Raw genomic sequence first — 19,148 nt, forward strand, 5'->3', positions numbered from 1 at the left:
TTCTCCCTGTGTCTGCTTGGGTTTAAACTGGGTGCTCTGGTTTCCTCCCACAGTCCAAAGATGTGCAGGTTAGGGTGGATTGGCCATGGGAATGTAGGGTTACAGGGTCGGCGAGGGAGAATTGGTGTGGCCTTGTTGGGTTGAATGGCCTGTTTCCACACTGTATGGATTCTTTGAATATTCGGCTGCTCTGCAGATGAAGACCACATCACTGGACTTGTTATTGTATCACCAACAGCACAGCAAAAATGAATTACCAGCATCCCCCCCCCATCCCCAGTAAGTAACAGTTGCCTCAACAACAAATCATTTATTAATTATTCTGTTTGGTTTCTTCCCTAGAAGTTTATAACCGTTGACATTTGAGTAACTGGCACAGCCCAAGAGGTTTCACAATGAAAAAGATTCAAGACAAACCATGGAAGCACAATTTACAGAGAGAGATAAGAAGATGGGAAGGAGGTTGTAAATAGTATAGAGAGAGAAAAAAAAATTGGAACAATAACAGGTGGTGAGAACACCACATAGTGTGAGGTAGGGAAAGTGAAAGAAGGAGAAAGAGATTTGAGAAAGTATGGAGGGAGGAAAAGTACAATGGAGGATGAGGGACAGAGGAGTAAAAAGAAGAAAAAAGAGGAGAGAAAACGCTAATGTCTCATTCAATAAAAATGATGTGAATTAACATTTTCTTGTGCAACACCGAATGTTTCCCCTGCATGTCATCTGAAACAGTGTGTCATGCACAGAGGCTCCTCCCTACAATGCATCGGATGCATTGTTGTCTAGCTGAACAGCAGATTCCTCAGTATTTACACAGATGCCACGCATGACAGGAAGCAGTTAGGGTAAGTGACAACTTGTCCTCAGCCTTTATCTGGATGTGTCCATCCGCTCCCCTTTAAAAATCTCGCAGAAACAGATGACCTCGCTGTTGGAAGAAGCAGAAATAATGCTTGATTTAAAAGTGTTTCGCAAACAGTGTCCACCGTGCAATCATTTTTTTTGTGTGTCCTATAGGTATATAAAAGGCTGAATAATGTTTGGCGAGCATGTTGAAATCTGAACTCAAAAGGGAATTTTCGACCCCCTCCATCTACAGTGAGCTGAGAGAGCATTAATCAGTCTGACACAGACAGGCCCCACACACACCCAGGAACCAGTTTCTGCTGATTCAACCATACAAGAGGTCCCCTGACGCATAGGCAACTTTTCCTTTCTTCTTACCAATTATCCAATTATCTATCCCATCTTTTAATATTAGGACCGAACAGGTACACATGATGGAACCAGTGACTGGGGACATGAGGCGGTGCATACCTTTAAACTGAAAATGCTTGAGTCTATCGATCTGCAGATAACTCAAACTGATCAGGCTCACAGATTTGGGTGTTCGGATTTAGGTTTCATCTGATAGTGGGTAAACAGAAATAAGTGCAGCCCATTTCCAAATTCAAATGACCAGTAAACCCAATTGTTTACAATAATGATTGATGAAACATTAAACACAAACTGAACAAGATTGCCTCGTCAGCAAAGGTGGGATTTCTAGGGAAGCTGCTGCAGTTGCAGCTTCAACTGATTCCTAGTGTAAATTAAACTGTTGACTTGGAGACAATTTTATGAACATCGTCTCACAATTGGGTGGATGCGAGTCAAACTCATTTGAATTAGATCCCAGGGATCTTGTGAATCAGGTTTGGATTGAAACCCAAGCCCTAGAAGTTAAGGGGGTGGACTGAACCACATTTGTCGTACATTTGGCTTAATGTTTCCTAAATGGAACATGTGTACAGTTTAGAAGAGTTAGACTGTACGTGATACATAAACAATTTCTCTCTGTGCAGACACTGTCAGACCTGCATCATTTCTCCAGCACATCCCGTTTTCATCACGTACACACAGTCATGTGTGAAAGTTCTTTATGTACCTTGCCATCGCTTTGGTCTCTGGTCTAGCTGCATCACTCTCAATCACTCCCTTCAGCAGTTCAATTCCATTCTCTTTGATCAGCAATGGACAGTATTTCTCAGCTAAGGATTTAAACCGTTAAATAGCAGGTTCACAAATCACTTCAGCTCAGAAGCAACACTTCACGCAGCATTGACCTTTACAATGCAACCATATCCCACCCACCCATCCACAATTTCATTCATTCTGCAAACCAGACACTTGAAATTCAACAATGTGTAGCGAAATATTTTCTTCTCTCCCTCACTGGGACATATATTGTTGAAACACAGAAGCTGTACAGCACAGAAGGAGGTGTTCTAATCCACTGTGTCAATGTTTGTATCTTCCTGAATGGCGGTAAATCGGGAGAGGGGGAGTGTGCAGGGGGGCCTGACCTTGTGCACCTGTCGCTGAAGGTAAGCATGTAGGTGTAGCAGGCTGTAAAGAAGGCAAATGGCATGTTGGCCTTTGTTGTGAGAGGTTTCGAGTACAGGAGCAGGGATGTGTTGTTGCAGTTGTACAGGGCCTTGGTGAGACCACACCTGGAATAGTGTGTACAGTTTTGGTCTCCTTTTCTGAGGAAGGATGCTCTTGCTCTTGAGGAAGCACAGGGAAGGTTTACCAGGCTGATTCTGGGGATTGCGGGGTCTGATGTATGAGGAGAGATTGAGTAGGTTGGGATTGTTTTCGCTAGAGTTCAGATGAATGAGGGGGGATTCTCATAGAGGCTTATAAAATTCTAACAGGACTGGATAGGGTGGATACAAGGAGGATGTTCCTGATGACAGATGCATCGAGAACCAGGGGTCACAGTATGAGGATTCAGGGTAGATAATTTAGGACAGAGATGAGGAGACATTTCTTCACCCAAAGAGTGGTGAACCTGTGGAATTCATTACCACAGGAAGTAGTTAATGCCAAAACATTGAACATATTCAAAAGGCAACTAAATATAGCATTTGGGGTGAATGGGATCAAAGGTTATGGGGAGAAAGCAGGATTAGGCTATTGAGTTGGACAATCAGCCACGATCGTGAAGAATGGCTGACTAGGTTCGAAGACCGAATGACCTCATCCTGCTCCTATCTTCTATGTTTCCATGTCAGGATTGGCCAAAATTTAGACTGATATTCCCCAGCACAGCACAGTCTAGTGCTAGTGGTTGTAGTGTAGAGCACGTGATCCAGAAGGTTAGAAGTTACATAACTGTCATGAAAACCCAATTCATTCTTGAATGCAGGGACAGACACAATGGGCTGAGTTGCCTCTTTCAGTGCCGTCTCATTCTATGAATGCCTTTCAGGGTAGGGATTCTGCTACCCAAACACGGTCTGGGTTGAGTGAAAAACACCAAATGGCTGGGGAAACTCAGTAGGCCAAGTAGCATCAGTGGAGAGGAAAACAGAGTTAACATTTCCATTTCACTATGACTCCTCTTCAGAACTTTTCACACAGACATACAGAAATCAAAATGTTAACTCTATCTTTCCACAGATGCTGCCAGACCTGCTGAGTTTCTCCAACATTCTCTGTGTTTGTTGCAGATTTCCAGCATCGGCAGTATTTTGCTTTTATAGCTTGTGGGACAGAGGTTCAGACTATGCGGTGAACTCATAAACAACAACTTGCATTTATTTTGTGCTTTTAACAAGGCAAAATGTTCCTTATTGGTTCAGAGGAGCATAAATCAGACAAAATTTCACACCGAGCCTGTGAGATGTTGGGAGATGATGCAACGTTTGATCAAAGAGTTAGAGTTAAAAGGTTTTTCAGAGAATTTTAGTGAGAAAGGAAATTTCAGAATGTAGGGTCCAGGCAGCTAAAGGCACCGCTGCCAACGTGGGAGGATGTGGGAGAGACCAGAATTGGTTGCTTTTAGTGTTATTACGGCAGTAGGGCCAGAGAAAGTTAAAAAGATTGTGAGGTGGGGTGGGGAGGTCACAGAGTTTCCAAAAGCAAAAATGAGAATTAATGCTGTTTGAAGTGATGTTCCTGCACCAGTAATCTCCAGGCCTGTAGTTAAGGTGCAGAAAATGCAAGTTTAAATCCAACCAAGACTGAGAGTTTGAAAACATGAATTCAGTGAGAAAAAAACTGTAATCGGTGGAAGTGAATAGCTGTCTAGTTTCCAAGGAGGGTCAGGAGTTGGAATCGTGGCTGATTGTTTCCACTCTTACCCAGTCTAAAGGTACTGATGCTAATTATAGAGTTCTTAACACAGTCTGGACTAGAGAGTGAGCCAATTCAGCCCAGGACAGGCACTGAATCTGGGATCTTCCATGGTCGTAGGACTCATGAACACTCAATTAGCCCCAGGAAAACTGTTAGACACTTGTGAAGTGATAGAGGTTGAAAGGGCTGGGAGGGAATAAGCAAAATTAAAATGGCAAGCTTTGCAGGCCATGATTGGGCTAAAGACTGTTATAATTGGGTGGGGTGAGCAGATTGATGTGCTGCCTTGTCAATCACAGAAACACACAGGCATTGACAGGCTTGGCCTGTATATTGCTTGATCAATCTGTCCTCTACTTGTCATGATCATACACTCAATGTTACAGGTTAAAAAAGGTACATCACTATCCAGTACTTACGATAAACAGACGTAAGGTTAAACAGAGCCCATGTTGCCCAATGCTGGCTGACTGGAGCCACTTGCTGAGGGAGAAGGCGTAGAATTGGCTCAAAAGACCTGCAAGGAGGAAGGAATCTGCAGCTCACAACTGGCCTTAGAGTTCAAAATACTCTATCCTGCCCAAACACCCCTCCATTGGACAAGGCATGTCCCATCCATCTGGAAAGACATGCCCCCGCCACTAGACAAATCATAGCCCCTCCACTGGCCTATTCTCTCACCAGCCCTGGATTATCTCTCCACCACTGGCCAAATCAATTAAAGGCCCAAACTAAACCCCTCACATGATAGAACGTTCTGCCAGTTCCCACCTGTAGTTAATGTTTCTTCTTGAATTCTCATCCCAGCTGGAGATTGCTCGCCACATTCGATCCATTACTTCCACGCGCTGTGGTTCTGTGATGGTCCAGGCCTTATCTCCATCAAATATGATGTGAGACAGAACTCCACACGCATTATATGACACCTCAATCCCATCTGCATTACTTTCTAAGAGACGGCTGCAATGAAAATAAAGGGGTAAAAATGAGCTGTGAGGTCGGGTTGGTGAAGGAACGGAGACTTCTCCATTATAAACTGGGACACATTACTTGATAATAATTGCAAAATATAGTCAAAAGAGATGACTTTTGTAGATTCATGGTCAAATGTAAGAGAGGGTGTTATTACTATATTTTATAATGGAAGGAAATGTTGCAGAGCAAGGCACTTAACCCATCCAGCAGCCAACAGATGGAGTTGGATTGGCAATGGGAAGTCAAATGGGGCAGAGTATAAATTGGGAAAGTAAATTCCTTTCTTGACTGCTTACAAAACACAGAAAAAGTGTTAGGCCGATAATCACTTTCTCTGCTATCTCCGCTAGAATCAGGCTATTTATATAAAGAGAAAACCCAGGGCAAAGGGTCAGAGCAGTTTACATGACTGCCATAATGAGTGGGTAGGGCAAGGCCCACTCCTAACAATATCTACTGAGCTCATGATACCAGATTCAGGAACATGCCCTCTGGTTGTGGGAAGTGCTAATCCCAACACTTCCCATGTCAAAGATGAATTTGAATGTATATCATTTGAAGCAACTGTACTGTTCAGGGTTGTTCTCCTTATAGCAGAGAAGTAAAGATTTAATAGAGGAGTTAAAACTTATGAAAGATGTTGATTGAACTAATGAGGGAAAACTGGTGGGAGTAAGCAGCAGAATTAAAGAGAAGGCAGAACAGGGGGAGAAGAGAATTTGTTTATGTAGTGCGTTGTTATGGTCTGAATGTGCTTCCTTGAAGGGTTAGGGTCGCAAAGTCATTAGGATCTTTTAAAGGGAATTGACTAAATGTTTGAATGGGAAAACCTTCAGGTCTAAGGGGAAACAGGAACTAAATAAAAACAAATACTATGGCAAAAACTCAGCAGGTCTGGCAGCATCTGTGGAAAAAGAAACTGCAGATGTTTCAAATCACTGTGATCTTCTTCCCAGCAGTCATTTTGAACTTGAAATATTAACCTCTTTTCTGTCTCTGCAGATATGAATTAGGAGTTTGGCCCCTCAACCATGCGGCACCATTCAATAAGATCATGGCTGACCTATTTTTATTTCAAATTCCACTTTCCCATCTACTCTTTGATTTGCTTCCCCAACAAGAATAAAATATTTAATGCTACATCTCTAACACTTTCTGAGATAGAGTTCCAAAGTCACACAACCCTCAGAAGAAAAAAAATTCCTTAATCTTTGTCCCAAAAGGATGAAACTTCATTTTTAAACAGTGCTTCTAATTCTGGACCAACAACAGGAAATGTCTAATATATCAAAACCATCTTGTATGCTCTGATCAAATCGTTCCTCACTCTTCTGAATTCCAGTGGAAATAGTCTGTCCAATATTTCTTCATAAGACAACCCATTCATTCCAGGTAGTTATTTAGAAAACCTCCTCTGGACTACCTCCAAGTCATTTACAGCTTCCCTTAAGTAAAGAGACCTAAATAAAAAAACTGTACACACAATTCAAGATTTGGTTTCACCAATGCTCTGTATAACTGAAGCATAATCTTCCTTTTATGTTCAGTTCCCCTTAAAGTAATGGATAGCATTCCACTAGCCTTTTTAATTATTTGCTTACCTATCTATGGCATTTTTGACAACATCAGGGTATTCTAAAGTGTTGTTGAAGCGTAGTCACTGTTGGAGTACTTATAAATGTGGCATAATATGCTCCCACACACAGCAACGTGATGACCAGGTAATCTACCTTCTTATAATAAAGGATTACATTCCATTAGCTTCCTTAATTAATTGAATAACCAGACTCTCACACAAAAACACCTACACCGCAGATGTCTCCAGCTGTTGTCCTGTTTTTATTTCAAATTTCCAGCATCTGCAGTACTTTGATGTTATTATGTATGGCAGAGGAATCAACTGTCTGCATTTTTATTCTTCCTGCCAATATGAACAATTTCATGTTTCCCAACTATATTTTCTACCTGCTAAATTTTTGACAGCTCATTCAACCTATCTATATCCATCTGCAGATAATAAAATGTGAGGCTGGATGAACACAGCAGGCCAAGCAGCATCTCAGGAGCACAAAAGCTGACGTTTCGGGCCTAGACCCTTCATCAGAGACCTCTCTGATGAAGGGTCTAGGCCCGAAACGTCAGCTTTTGTGCTCCTGAGATGCTGCTTGGCCTGCTGTGTTCATCCAGCCTCACATTTTATTATCTTGGAATCTCCAGCATCTGCAGTTCCCATTATCTCTATATCCATCTGCAACCTGTTTATGTCATCTTCACAGTGTACTTTTGCATCTAACTTTGTATCATCAGTAACTTCGGCTAGCTCAACTTTCAAGCCCACATGGCGGCTCTTATTTACACTAAAATACTGGCCTTACCCCACTTTCTCCCTTTGCTGCCTGAACTGCTGAGCTTTTATATTTATATGTAAAAATTCAAATAAGATAAACATATAAATATTCAAACATATGAAATAAGAACAGAGGAAGGGACTTGACCTGTTGACTCTGCTCCATCCTTCAACAAGATCATGGCTGATCTGATTACTCCTCATTCCTGCCTACCCCTAATGACCCATTACTTCCTTGTCTATCAAGAATCTATCATCCATTGTCCTAAAAATATTAAAGGATTCTGCTTGCATTGACTTTTGAGGAGGAGAGAACCAAAAACCCAGGACTCTGTCAGAAAACTAAAGTTCTCCTCCGTGGCTTGAATGGCCAACTCCTTAAATTCCTCAGCGGTCATGGTGGGATTTGAACTTATGTCTCCAGATCATTAGCCCAAACCTTTACATTATTAGTCTGGTAAGCTAACCACTGTGCTACCATACCCTACAGCCCACTTCCAGCATTTTGTTTTTAATTCCTGATTTCCAGCAGTCTGATTTTATTACATACAAAAGTGGATCTAATTGGATAGTCAAGAGTCTCCTCACGTGGGGACTGATGCACAGAATGTGCAGAGGTGAAGAAGTGGAAAATCTTTATAACATAATTGGATGCAATATAATAAAATCCACAGTTTGATGATAATCTGACCACAGCATAAACGGCGATTGGAACAGAGTAAGGGAGCATGTGGAATGGAAGCAAAATCATTATAGAACTTATTGTACCTTGGCAGGTAAACTACAGGTAAGACACTATAGCAATGTTTGAGAGGCATCTTGACAAATACATGAAGGGGTAGGGAATAGAGGGATATGGACCATGTGGAGGCAAAAAGGTTTTAGTTTATGAAGGTGTGATGTGACAGCGCAGGTTTGGTAGGCTGTAGGGCCTGTTCCTGTGCTGTACTAATCTTTGTTTGTGTTCTAGATTGTTCCAAAGGGACTTTAACGATACTAACCTGAAGACACTGATGAACTGTGTAGTCATCAGATGCGGTCGAAGATGTTTGACCTCAGCAACGTTTCCCAGCAGTCCCAACATGTTCCTGTGTAATTCTTGTTTTCCTTGGAACTCCTGGAATTCAAGGAAGATTTAAAAACATGGAAGCAAATTGAAAAACAGTATGCAAAATACACAGCTAATCATATCTGGGCTCCTCCAGCCAATCACATTTGGGCAACCATTGCTGTGCTATCATTTCCTGCACCTATCACTGCAGTGGCCAGGACAAAACAGTGAGACAATGATTAATTCTTTTCATGCTCTGAATGCATTTGTACATGTAAATGCAGGGTCACATTCTCCAGGAAGAAACTTACATTCAAACATTCCAGAAACAGCTTCATTCCATTGCAGTTCAGAAACATCTCACAGTTATCAGGAGTTTCGTCGGTAATATTCCATAGTGCACTCCATGAAAACTCCATAACCTGGTCACACTGCCCAAAGAAAGAAAGGAGGGACAGGGAATATGATATAAATGTTTCTCAATCAAGCTCTAGCACACTGATGCTGATGTAAAGCAGGAATGAAAGCAAAATGCTCAAAGTACTTGATACTATTAAATCTTCAAAAAGAACACAGGACACTGGAAACAACATGCATGTTAGGTAGCATCTGTGGAGACAGAAATAAAGTTAACATTCCAGGCTGATGATCTTTCATTAGAGTCACTATTGAAACATTAACCCTGATTCTCTCTGTATGGATGCTACCAGACATAATGAGAATTTCAAGCATTTTATGTTCTGAGATAAGAACAAACAGATTACTTATGATTTGAGTCCTGGACTTGGGAGGTGAAAGTAGTAAATTCACAGAAAAACCTATTGGAAACAATCATTTTGGCCCCACTGTCTCTTGAATTTGTGAATGAGTACCATCCCGGGCAGTATGTGTTTACTGCTGAGAATGGAGTATAACTGAGCTCCATCTTGTCTTGGCACAATTTTGGCCCATCGATGAGCACTTTCCAGTGGGAGTCAGGAGCAGAGATGTTGCTCCTCACCAGCTTTTGGAGGTCAACTGTGTTACTTGAACTACTGGGCACTGGCTCAGATCAAACAGGGGGCTGGAAGAACACAGCAAGCCAGGCAGCATCTCGGGGAAAGCAGCAGTCAACGTTTCGGATACTATGCTTCTTCAGGACAATTCCAATTAGATCCCACCACCTAGAACATCTTCCACTCCCCACCCCTCTCTGCCTTCCACAAGGACCTTTCCCTTCGACACTCCTTAGTTCACACCACGGTCCCCAGCAACAACTCCAATCCATCCGAACAGGGGTAATACCCGAAACGTTCACTGCTCCTTTCCTCCAGGTGCTGCCTGACCAGCTGTGTTCTTTCAGCCTCCTGTTTGTCTACCCTGGATTCCAGCATCTGCAGTTTATTTGTCTCTAACTGGTTCAGATCAGTTGGAACTGTACAATCTGAGCAATGAACCTGCAGCCTACAGGCTGCCTGGCTTCCAGCTGCACTCAATGGTGTATTAACCATGTCGTCAGCTCTGCCCACACACAATTGCTGGGCTCTTAGGTGAAGTAAAGCTTCTTGGATGCAAGATAACAAAGGAGTGGCGCCACACACAGAATTCCAGGTTAATTGACAGCACCTTCAAGAGAGAAGGTGGGAACATGGTGGGGAAAGTAAACACAGCTTTCAGCCATCAGTCAGGGAATAACACTCTCTGGGCTGCCAGTCAGATGGTTGTGGGTTCAAACCCTACTCCAGATACAAAGCACAAAATCCAGGCTGACATTTCAATAAGGTTTTGAGGAGTGCTGTATTGTAGGAGGTAATTTTTTCAGGTGACACTATAAAACAAGATTGACATTAAAAATTCTATGGGCATAACTGCGAAGAACACAAGAGGGCTTCCCTCCAGTGTTCCATACTGATCCTGGGAGTAATATGTTGGTGTGACCTTGCTGCATGCAAATTGATGTCTGTATTTCCTACTTTACAGCATTGGCTATTTTAATATTTTATGAATGCTTTATTAACTGCGAAGTATTTCAAAAAAGGCACTACATAAAGGCAGGTTCTTCTTTCCTTTAACTTACCACTTTGTCCGTCAATTTTTTCTGAATCAACTTCAACATTGTCTGAAAGAAGATACAGATTAAACAGGTTGGCAGTAAAGGTCAGGTCATCTCTTGAAAGCAGACCCACTTCATTTCAGCGAGGAGAAGGTATTATACAATACAGCACAGGAGCAGGCCCTTCGATCCCACCAAGACCGTGCTGATTATTGCCCATACATGGTTTCTAACCCGCTGTGCGCGTCCCCCATTTGTGTGTCACCAAGATACACCTTAAATGTTGCTAATGTGCACGCTGCCACCACCTTCACTGGCAGTGTGTTCCAAGCATCCACCACCCTCTGTGTGAAACATTTTTCCCGCACGTCCCCCCTAAACCTTCCCCCTCCTACCTTGAACCTGTATCCTCATGACCCTTCCACCCTGGGGAAAACGCCTCTGACCATACACTCTTTCTACGCTTCTCATAATTTTGTAGATTTCTATCTGGTCGCTCCTCAGCCTCCATCTTTCCAGTGAAAACAATCTGAGTTTATCCAACCTCTCCTCATACCTAAAACCTTCCAGACCAGGCAACATCCTGGTAAACCTTCTCTGCACCCTCTCCAAATCGTCCATGTCATTCTGGTAGTGTGGTATCCAGAACTGCATGCAATGTTCCAAATGTGGCCTAACTGAAGTTTTACACAGCTGTAACGTAATTTGCTAACGTTTATATTCAATGCTTCAGCCAATGAAGGCGAACATGCAGTATGCCTTCTTGACCACCTTGTACATCTGTGTTGCACTTTCAGGGATCTGTGATCCTGTACACCCAGATCCCTTTGTATATCAGTTCTCTGAAGGGTTCTGCTAATTATTGTACAATTCATACCAGAATTTGATTTTCCAAAATGAACCACCTCTAATTGTCCAGGTTAAAGTCCATCTGCCGTTTCTCTGCCCAAATTATGTGATCTATCTATATGCCATTGTGTCCTCTAGCAATCCTCCTCATTATCTGCAACTCCCGCCAATTTTGGTGTCATCCAGAAACTTGCTAAATCAGACAACTTACATTTTCCTCTACATCATTTATATATTACAAACCACAAAAGGGCCCAACTCCAATCCCTGTGGAACACCACCAGTTACTGTAGGCATTTATGGCTTATTGCTAATAACCCAGGGGACAGTTAACAGTCAACCACATTGCTGTGTGTCTGGAGTCATGCACAGGCCAGACCAGGTATGGATGGCAGATTTTCTACCCTAAAAGGACATTAGTGAACCAGATGGATTTTTACAATAATTGACAATGGTTACACAGCCACCATCAGTCCATCATTTTATTCAACATGCAACTGAATTTAAGTTTCACTATCTGCCATGGAGGGATTCAAACCCATGTCCATAGAACATTTGCCAGCATTATTGATTGACATGACCTCCACACCACCACCTCCCCTTTGAGCTTTGAACGGTTATGGAGCGATTGCATGTCCTCCCATTATCCCATTTTCCCCAAATTATCTTCAGGGGATATGTTTGGAGCAATGATAAATATCTAGTAGTACAGAGCTCTGCCCAGTCCTCAGCATCACCACACTTACCGTGACAAAGCCCATCTTCCCCACTGCTTCCTTGTGATCATTGTCAACTTGGCAGACCAATGCATTGCAAAGATGCACTGCTATACGTTGAATGGACTCGTCCTGTCGAGTCTGGTTGAGGATACTGAGAAGCAGCTCATTGACCCGCCTGTACTGGAACTCCAACTCCTCTGGAATACTAAAGTTGCAGAGTGTCAAGCAGCAATTCCGTTGTACCTATGTTGCCAGGAAGCGAGTGAGAGTTGTGGAAAGTGCATTACCAAACACATAAGAAAAATCAAATGGCGCAGAGATGATCAGCAAGAGAGTGAAAGATTGGGAGTAAGGGGAACGAGTAAGCATAAGAGAGAAAAAGCACATGGGGAGAAAGGAGGACAACAGGTGAGGCTGAAGAAACAGGCTGGGGAAAGGGGAGGTGAGACCGAGTGAGGTGGTGTAGGGGAGGACAGTAAGGGGGTGTATTGGGTATTGAGGGATGAAGAATCAGTGAGGAGGAGGCTCGTGTTGGAATGTGTGAAGCAAGGGATCGCTGATGTATGGTAATCAGGGGCTTTGGGAAACAGAGACAAGATTATTGAGTTTGTTGGTTTTGTATTAGGAGGACATGATGATCAGATGTAGTGAGGATAATCCTGAATGCAGCTTGAACCAGCAGAAGCTGATGGGCGTGGGAGTGGAGTGGAGGGGGCAGAGAAGAGGTGTTGAGGCAGGGGAGTCACTAGAAAGACAGCCACCACCATTCTGCCCTATACACCTCGCATAAACCTTCAATGATTGACAAACAAAACATGTACATGTACTTATGGTGAATACATTAGAGATATCTGGCTTTTAATAAACTAAGTGTTGAAACAGACGACTGTTTCAAGATAGACACTTGTGGATTGTAAGGATAAGTTCATACCGTCACCTCCTGATAGGACTCCATACCATTCAACACCACCTGAATGACCTGGCGGCGGAGCTTGATGCTCTGTTCGTGCCGGTAATCCGAGCCAGTCAGATAGAAGAGAGCTGCACTCCCTGTCACCTGAACACTTTTATCAAATTTGTGATACTTCAATGCAGAGATCACCAGCTGCAATGAGAAAACGGAAAACAGTTCTTAAAATAACCACTCTCCTTCTGTCTGTTTTATCAATGTAACAATGGTCAGAAGATTTGAAAGCTTTTTTTTAAAAGCTTCTTCCTCCTTAGACCATATTAAATCGACTCATTATCCTTCTTCTCCTCTTTATGCTATCCCTGTACTGAGGGGTGTGTGTCTGGGTGTGTATGCGTGTCTGTGTGTTGTCTGTGTCTGGGTGTGTGTCTCTGTGTGTGTGTCTCTGTGTGTGTGTGTGTCTCTGTGTGTGTGTGTCTGTGTGTGTGTGTGTCTGTGTGTGTGTGTGTGTGTGTGTGTGTGTGTGTGTGTGCGCGTGCGTGTGTCTGTGTCGCCAGGTGTTTGTGAGAGACGGTGTGCCATGCTTGAACAGCGTACACTGACAGATCAGCTTATCGTTGCCTGACTATTTTCTTATGTTCGCAAATCCAACTCTAAACCATTTTCTCCCTAGACATCAAACACCTGGAACAGTTTACTTTCCTCCTTCCAACCTTTCTGTATCCACTAACATCTTCTATAGCATCTTTAACTGAGTAAAAAAATGTTTGTTGCTTCACAGGCTCATTACTAAATAAAAACGGCCACATTTTAGGGCAGGTGGCATAAAGGAGAGGGGAGGAAAAGATTTAGAGAGGTAATTTCAGAATATATTCTAACTGATATAATTTTATTTTTTGTGTTGCTTCATGGCTTCTGAGATGAATTCAAATTCATAGACTGATATTCTTTAACATTTTTAAACCAATTCTCTAATTAAATCAAATTACAGTATGTCACAAGCTTTGGTGTGTGTAACCCAATCACTCCTTCCCCATACATTATCCTCTCTCTTCTTTCTACTTTTCAAGGCGAGGCAGAGGCATTATTATAGTGCCACTGGACTGGTAATTCTGAGTTCCAGGTTAATGTTTTGAGGACGCGGGTTTAAATCCTACCACAGCAGACAGTGAAATTTGAATTCAAATAGAAAGAAAACCTAAATTTAAAATTCAAACGAGAAGCTACTTTGCAGTGATCTGATAATATTACAAAAATCTAACTAGTTCACTACTGCCCTTTAGAGAAGGAAAATGGTTGTCCAATATATGAGTCCAAGCCTAAAGAGCCTACCTCTTCCAGGGCAATTAGGAAAGGTCAACATATGCTAGCCTTGCATGCAATGTGCACTTCCCATGAAAGAATAAAAGAGCTTGATACCATCACTGTGTGGAGCTGGACCAACACAGCAGACCAGGCAGCATCAGAGGAGGACAGCCAACACTTCAGGATGGGACCCTTCTTCAGCTTTCCTGCTCCTCTGATGCTGCCTGGTCTGCTGTGTTCCTCCAGTTCCACCGTGTTATCTCTGACTCCAACATCGGCAGTTCTTGCTATCTCTTGATCCCATCACTGCTTGGATTTATCACTGAAAAACACTTTTTTTTAAAGGCGATCATAAAACTGGAAGGTTTGTTCATTTCCATCCAGAACCCTAATTATACAGAATTCCAATGAAAACATCACACTTTTTTGCATTTTTTTCATGGTGGTTGGAGGGGAGAAGTTTTCAGTTCTTTCCTTTTATTGCTTCCTCTGACTAAAGTTTTCTTTGCAACCAGCTTGTGTTTTATTGGAAATCCTGTAGATGTAATAGCAGCTCATTTAAGAAAGTATCTAAAAGTAAAATGATTAACTTCTTTACATTATAATTCTCAGTTCTTATTATTGGCACAAACAGTTGGTTGTGAGGAAGCACAAACTGGATAGGACAGGATATACTGAAAGCACTGCATGAAGGAAAGTTTGCAATGACCTTGGTGCTAAAAAAGGAAATGTCATAAACTGGATCCAGTAACAAGGTTTAGTGTTGCGTCTGGAGAAGCAGTGACCACTTTACATTGACACTACTAAAGCAGGTTTCAGTACGATTCTAAAACTGTCAGATCCCAGTCAACTGCACTTAATGTTACCTGTAAACTTACCTGTAGAGCTCGCAATGGTTGGTCACACTGTTCAATCCGTGCGATATCAAAGAGATGGTTTATTGCACGTGATGCAATCTCTGGCCGGTATTCAGTGTAAGCTTCTATGGCATTCAGGATTTGATCCTCATTTGCTTCACCAGTTATCTAGAAACAGGAACACAATCCAGAATTCAGTCTGCAGGTCAGCCAATTACAACCCAAACCCTGAATGTAAGCTCTAAGATTCTTCCAATGGTCTTCTTCCAGCTCCAAGCAATTATAGCAAATCACAAGCACAAGGACATAGGTGCATTGGAACCACTAGCAGAGATGCACACGTGTAAGACACACTTACGTACACATATGGAAACACTCACCCACATTCATGCATAAGCACAGACACATATGAATATCCTAAAATAATTTTAAAAAGAGTAATAACGAGAACTAGCTCGCTATGCTTACCTTGTGGGCAGGAATATGAGTTAGGTTACAAAGTGTGGTGTCAAACAGTCCCAAAAACTGAAAGGATCTCCTCAGTGCACGGAATGGTTCAATGCTACTCTTCTGTGGTTTGTTGCTAAAGACAAAAGTGTGAATCAAACTAGTGTAGTAACTGTTCCAGCGTCTTATCACATTTCTCAGAAACATCTCCAAGCACTTGCCACAGAATGACATATTTTGTGCCTATGATCAGTAGCCATGCCTTTAGCCATCTAGGTCTTAAACTTTGAAATTCCTTCCTTAAAACTGCCCTTTAACCTCTCTCTCCCGCTTCAAGGTATTCCTTTAAACCCATCTCGTTGATTAAGGCTTCAGTCATCTATCCTAATATTCCTTTCTTTGGAGTGGTGTCAACTTCTCTTTAAGTAGCATGTCTGTGAAATGCTTTGAGCCATTTTATGAGGTAAAGGTGCTATAAATGCAAATTATTGTCTTAAATTCCCAGAGGGATGGATGATTGGTTAATTGATTTTATTGATTAAAAGATTAATACTGGCTGAAAAATGAGTGAAATTCCTTTCCTTTCTTTCAAGATTACTCAGATATCCACCTAAACCACTAATAGAAAACTACTACAACTTTAGTTGAACCTTGCATCCAAAGGGCAGCTTATCTATCAATAGCACAATGGCTCCGTAGAGACTAGATTGTCACCCTAGATTAAGTACTCATATCCAGGAACGGCCTTGAACCCATAACCTTCTGATTCAGTCGTGGGAGTGTTTGTACATTTTATTTAAAGAGAGGCTGGGAGTTTGTCCTGGGCCAAATGGATCCTTAAACAACCAACACTGAAAGTCAGTAAACTGGTCAAACATTTCAATACTGTCTGAGGGACATGGCAATGCATACAATGGTCACTAGGCTTGGCTACATAATCACAGTCATTACATGCAATTCAAAATGTTTCAATGACTGGGAACATTCTGAACATGCGATCAAAAGACTCAAAATGAATGAAAGCAACATAATTTTGCCAGATTTGAAAATGGCCTTGGAAAATATGATCAGAAAAAGCACTTTGAGTTTAAATATTTGGTTTTACAGCTCAGGCCTTACCTTGCAGGACCCAGAGCCTCATCATGGCATGAGATTGCAGAGTTATCCAGCATCAGGTGCCCTGAGATGTCCAATGAGACAAGGTTTTTAAGGTTCTGTGCAAAGGCAGTAAGGACGTTCCGGGCAAGCTTGAACTTGTAAAAACTCGAAGTTCTGTCACGAGAAATGTCCAAATGTCTGTGGAACAGAAACAACATACAGTGAACGAGACTCTGAGGTGGATGTGCTCAGGTTACAATTAAAGCAACATTAGATTTGTTAATTACCACTACCCCTTGTGAGCCAAAGTTTTTTCCACGTTCCAGACGTTTCCCTGGTGTCTTGGCTAAAATTTGTCCATCAACAAAAGTATCACAAATCAGTTTGTGCTATGCACGAATTGGTTGCCTGGTTTCACTCTATCCATTGTCACTGTAGAAGTACAATAAATTTGGGAAGTCCTGAAGGTCACAACAGAATGCAAGTCTTTATGTCCCTCAAAAACATATACTTAGAACATCTGATATTCATACTGTAGATCCTATTACCACGAGGAATAAATTACACCAATCTCTAACAATCCTACACAGGGAAGTGTAGACGCTTTCAGCAACATCAGGGATGCAGCAAAACTGGTTGCTAGTCACTTTGCTAGGGATTTTTTTTTTAATCTGTTCATGAGATGTAGGCGTTGCTGGTTAGGCCAACATACTCATCCTTGGTCTCAAATCCTTCCGTGGCCTTGTCCCTCCCTATCTCTGCAATCTATAGTTCTCTGAGATCCCTGTCTTTTTCCTCAATTCTTGCTCCTTGAACATTCCCTAATGTTAATTAATCTATCACTGGTATCTGTGCCATCAGCTACCTGGCTCTGAAATTCTCTCCCTAAACCCTTTTCAGCTTTAAGATATTCCTTATAACTGATCTCCTTGATCATGCTTGGAATTCTCCAGCATCTGCAGTTCCCAGGTCTGGCTGTGGAGAAGGAAACAGAATTAATGTTTCGCAGCTAATGTGACTCTTCTTCATTACTTTTGGTAACTTGTCTTATTGTCTCAGTAGCAAATGTTGTCTGATAATGCTCCTGTGAAGCATATAGGGATGCTTAACTATGTTAAAAATGCTATACAAGTTGTTTCCACTGTCTGCACTGGTGGGAATGAGCTCAGGGAAGGAGGAATTAAGATCTGCCACTTGACCCAAAAGCGTTTTCCTCATACCTGAGGTTAGTGAGTTGCAAAAGGACCCAGATATGCTCCTCAGAGAGGTCCATGTTGTACAGAACCAGTGATCCAAGCCGCTTCTGCCACTGAAGCAGAAACTGGATGTCATTGAGCTGAACGCCAGAGAGGTCGAGCGAGGTGAGGGAGGTCAGCGGCCGCAGGAGTCGGTCCACATCCACTCCGTCTGGCAGGTGACCCAGGTTGAGGAAGCAGAGCCTGTGGAAGCCAGCGAAGGTGAAATCTCTGACCAGGACCTGCCGTGTGGGGTTCACCAGGCTTTCATTATCTCCCTCGCAGCCACCAGGGTTCTCCTCCTCGTAAAAAATGTTCTTGCAGCCAAACAGGCTGAGGGAAACCAATGTGCTACGAAAGTTATTTAGAGTCTGCAGACTCTTGGCTGACAGCTTCTCACAGTTAACCAGGCGGAGCTCAACCAGATCCTGAAGAATAAAAGCAGAACTTGTCATCACCTTAGATACAGTGTTGAAGGTTTGTTGATTATGTGACTAAAGATACAGAGGTGATGGGATTGGTTTGATGAAGGACTGGGGTGAAATATTGTTTTTCAGTTAGTGTAAATCACATCAGGACAGTGGGAAAGGGGGCAAAGTCAAAGCCTGAGTGAATTACATACTTTCTCAAAATATCTAGGGTAAGCTGCATGGCTTGCTGCGAGGGCATTAAAGATATCTCTGGCTCCATATATAAGGTCGTTCATGGTGTTTTGAAAGCCTTTTTTGAGAGTGGCAGCTGGGAATTGGTCACCAACACCGAGCACAGGATCAACATAGCCGTGGAGAGCACGGCTGAAGTGCCAGAGATGGATACTGTATAGATTCAGTGGTTTAAGATCATTTCTACAATGTCTGCCTCTGACAGTCAATTTGTGGTTACATTTGTGCATGGCAGTCCCTCAGGTCTTCCACAACCGGGGCTGGAGTGCAAATCAGCCCTAGGAATAACATTTTAATTTAATTCATTAACTTTCCTTTAAAGTTTTGTTTCGCAACAATGCTCCTTTAAGACGGTAATTTATTAGTTAATTTGTTTAATTGGGCATTTGTTTTCAAAAAGAATATACGGGGAAAGTCAGACTGCACCAGGTCTTATTCTACAGGGGCTAAGTGCTAGTCATAAGCCATTGAATGGCCAGCATATTGTAGTTCTTTGATTTCTTCTTTGCAGTTTGTAACTGAGATACAGAAGAAGCTCA

At 42.3% G+C, this 19,148-nt stretch overlaps 1 protein-coding gene across 2 annotated transcripts in view; it reads right to left on the bottom strand.

Annotated features, from left to right (window-relative positions):
* Positions 1–295: 295 nt before the first annotated feature.
* Positions 296–19,148, bottom strand: part of zer1 (zyg-11 related, cell cycle regulator) — a 28,651-nt gene continuing 9,798 nt past the window's right edge. The window contains exons 4-16 of one of the 2 annotated variants that reach the window (XM_048558656.2): positions 17,933–18,375; positions 16,734–16,910; positions 15,636–15,750; positions 15,189–15,335; positions 13,027–13,200; positions 12,123–12,338; positions 10,552–10,593; positions 8,807–8,926; positions 8,446–8,561; positions 4,894–5,082; positions 4,542–4,639; positions 1,928–2,030; positions 296–928 (exon numbers count right to left, since the gene is read on the bottom strand). In XM_048558656.2, the coding sequence (XP_048414613.1) occupies positions 871–928; positions 1,928–2,030; positions 4,542–4,639; positions 4,894–5,082; positions 8,446–8,561; positions 8,807–8,926; positions 10,552–10,593; positions 12,123–12,338; positions 13,027–13,200; positions 15,189–15,335; positions 15,636–15,750; positions 16,734–16,910; positions 17,933–18,375 (1,998 nt within the window). In that variant the 3' untranslated portion in view covers positions 296–870. The remainder of the gene's footprint in view (positions 929–1,927; positions 2,031–4,541; positions 4,640–4,893; positions 5,083–8,445; positions 8,562–8,806; positions 8,927–10,551; positions 10,594–12,122; positions 12,339–13,026; positions 13,201–15,188; positions 15,336–15,635; positions 15,751–16,733; positions 16,911–17,932; positions 18,376–19,148) is intronic. The other variant, XM_048558657.2, reaches the window with a different exon arrangement.

This window comes from Stegostoma tigrinum, chromosome 29, assembly GCF_030684315.1.
Source record: "Stegostoma tigrinum isolate sSteTig4 chromosome 29, sSteTig4.hap1, whole genome shotgun sequence".
NCBI classification, from domain to species: Eukaryota; Metazoa; Chordata; class Chondrichthyes; order Orectolobiformes; family Stegostomatidae; genus Stegostoma; species Stegostoma tigrinum.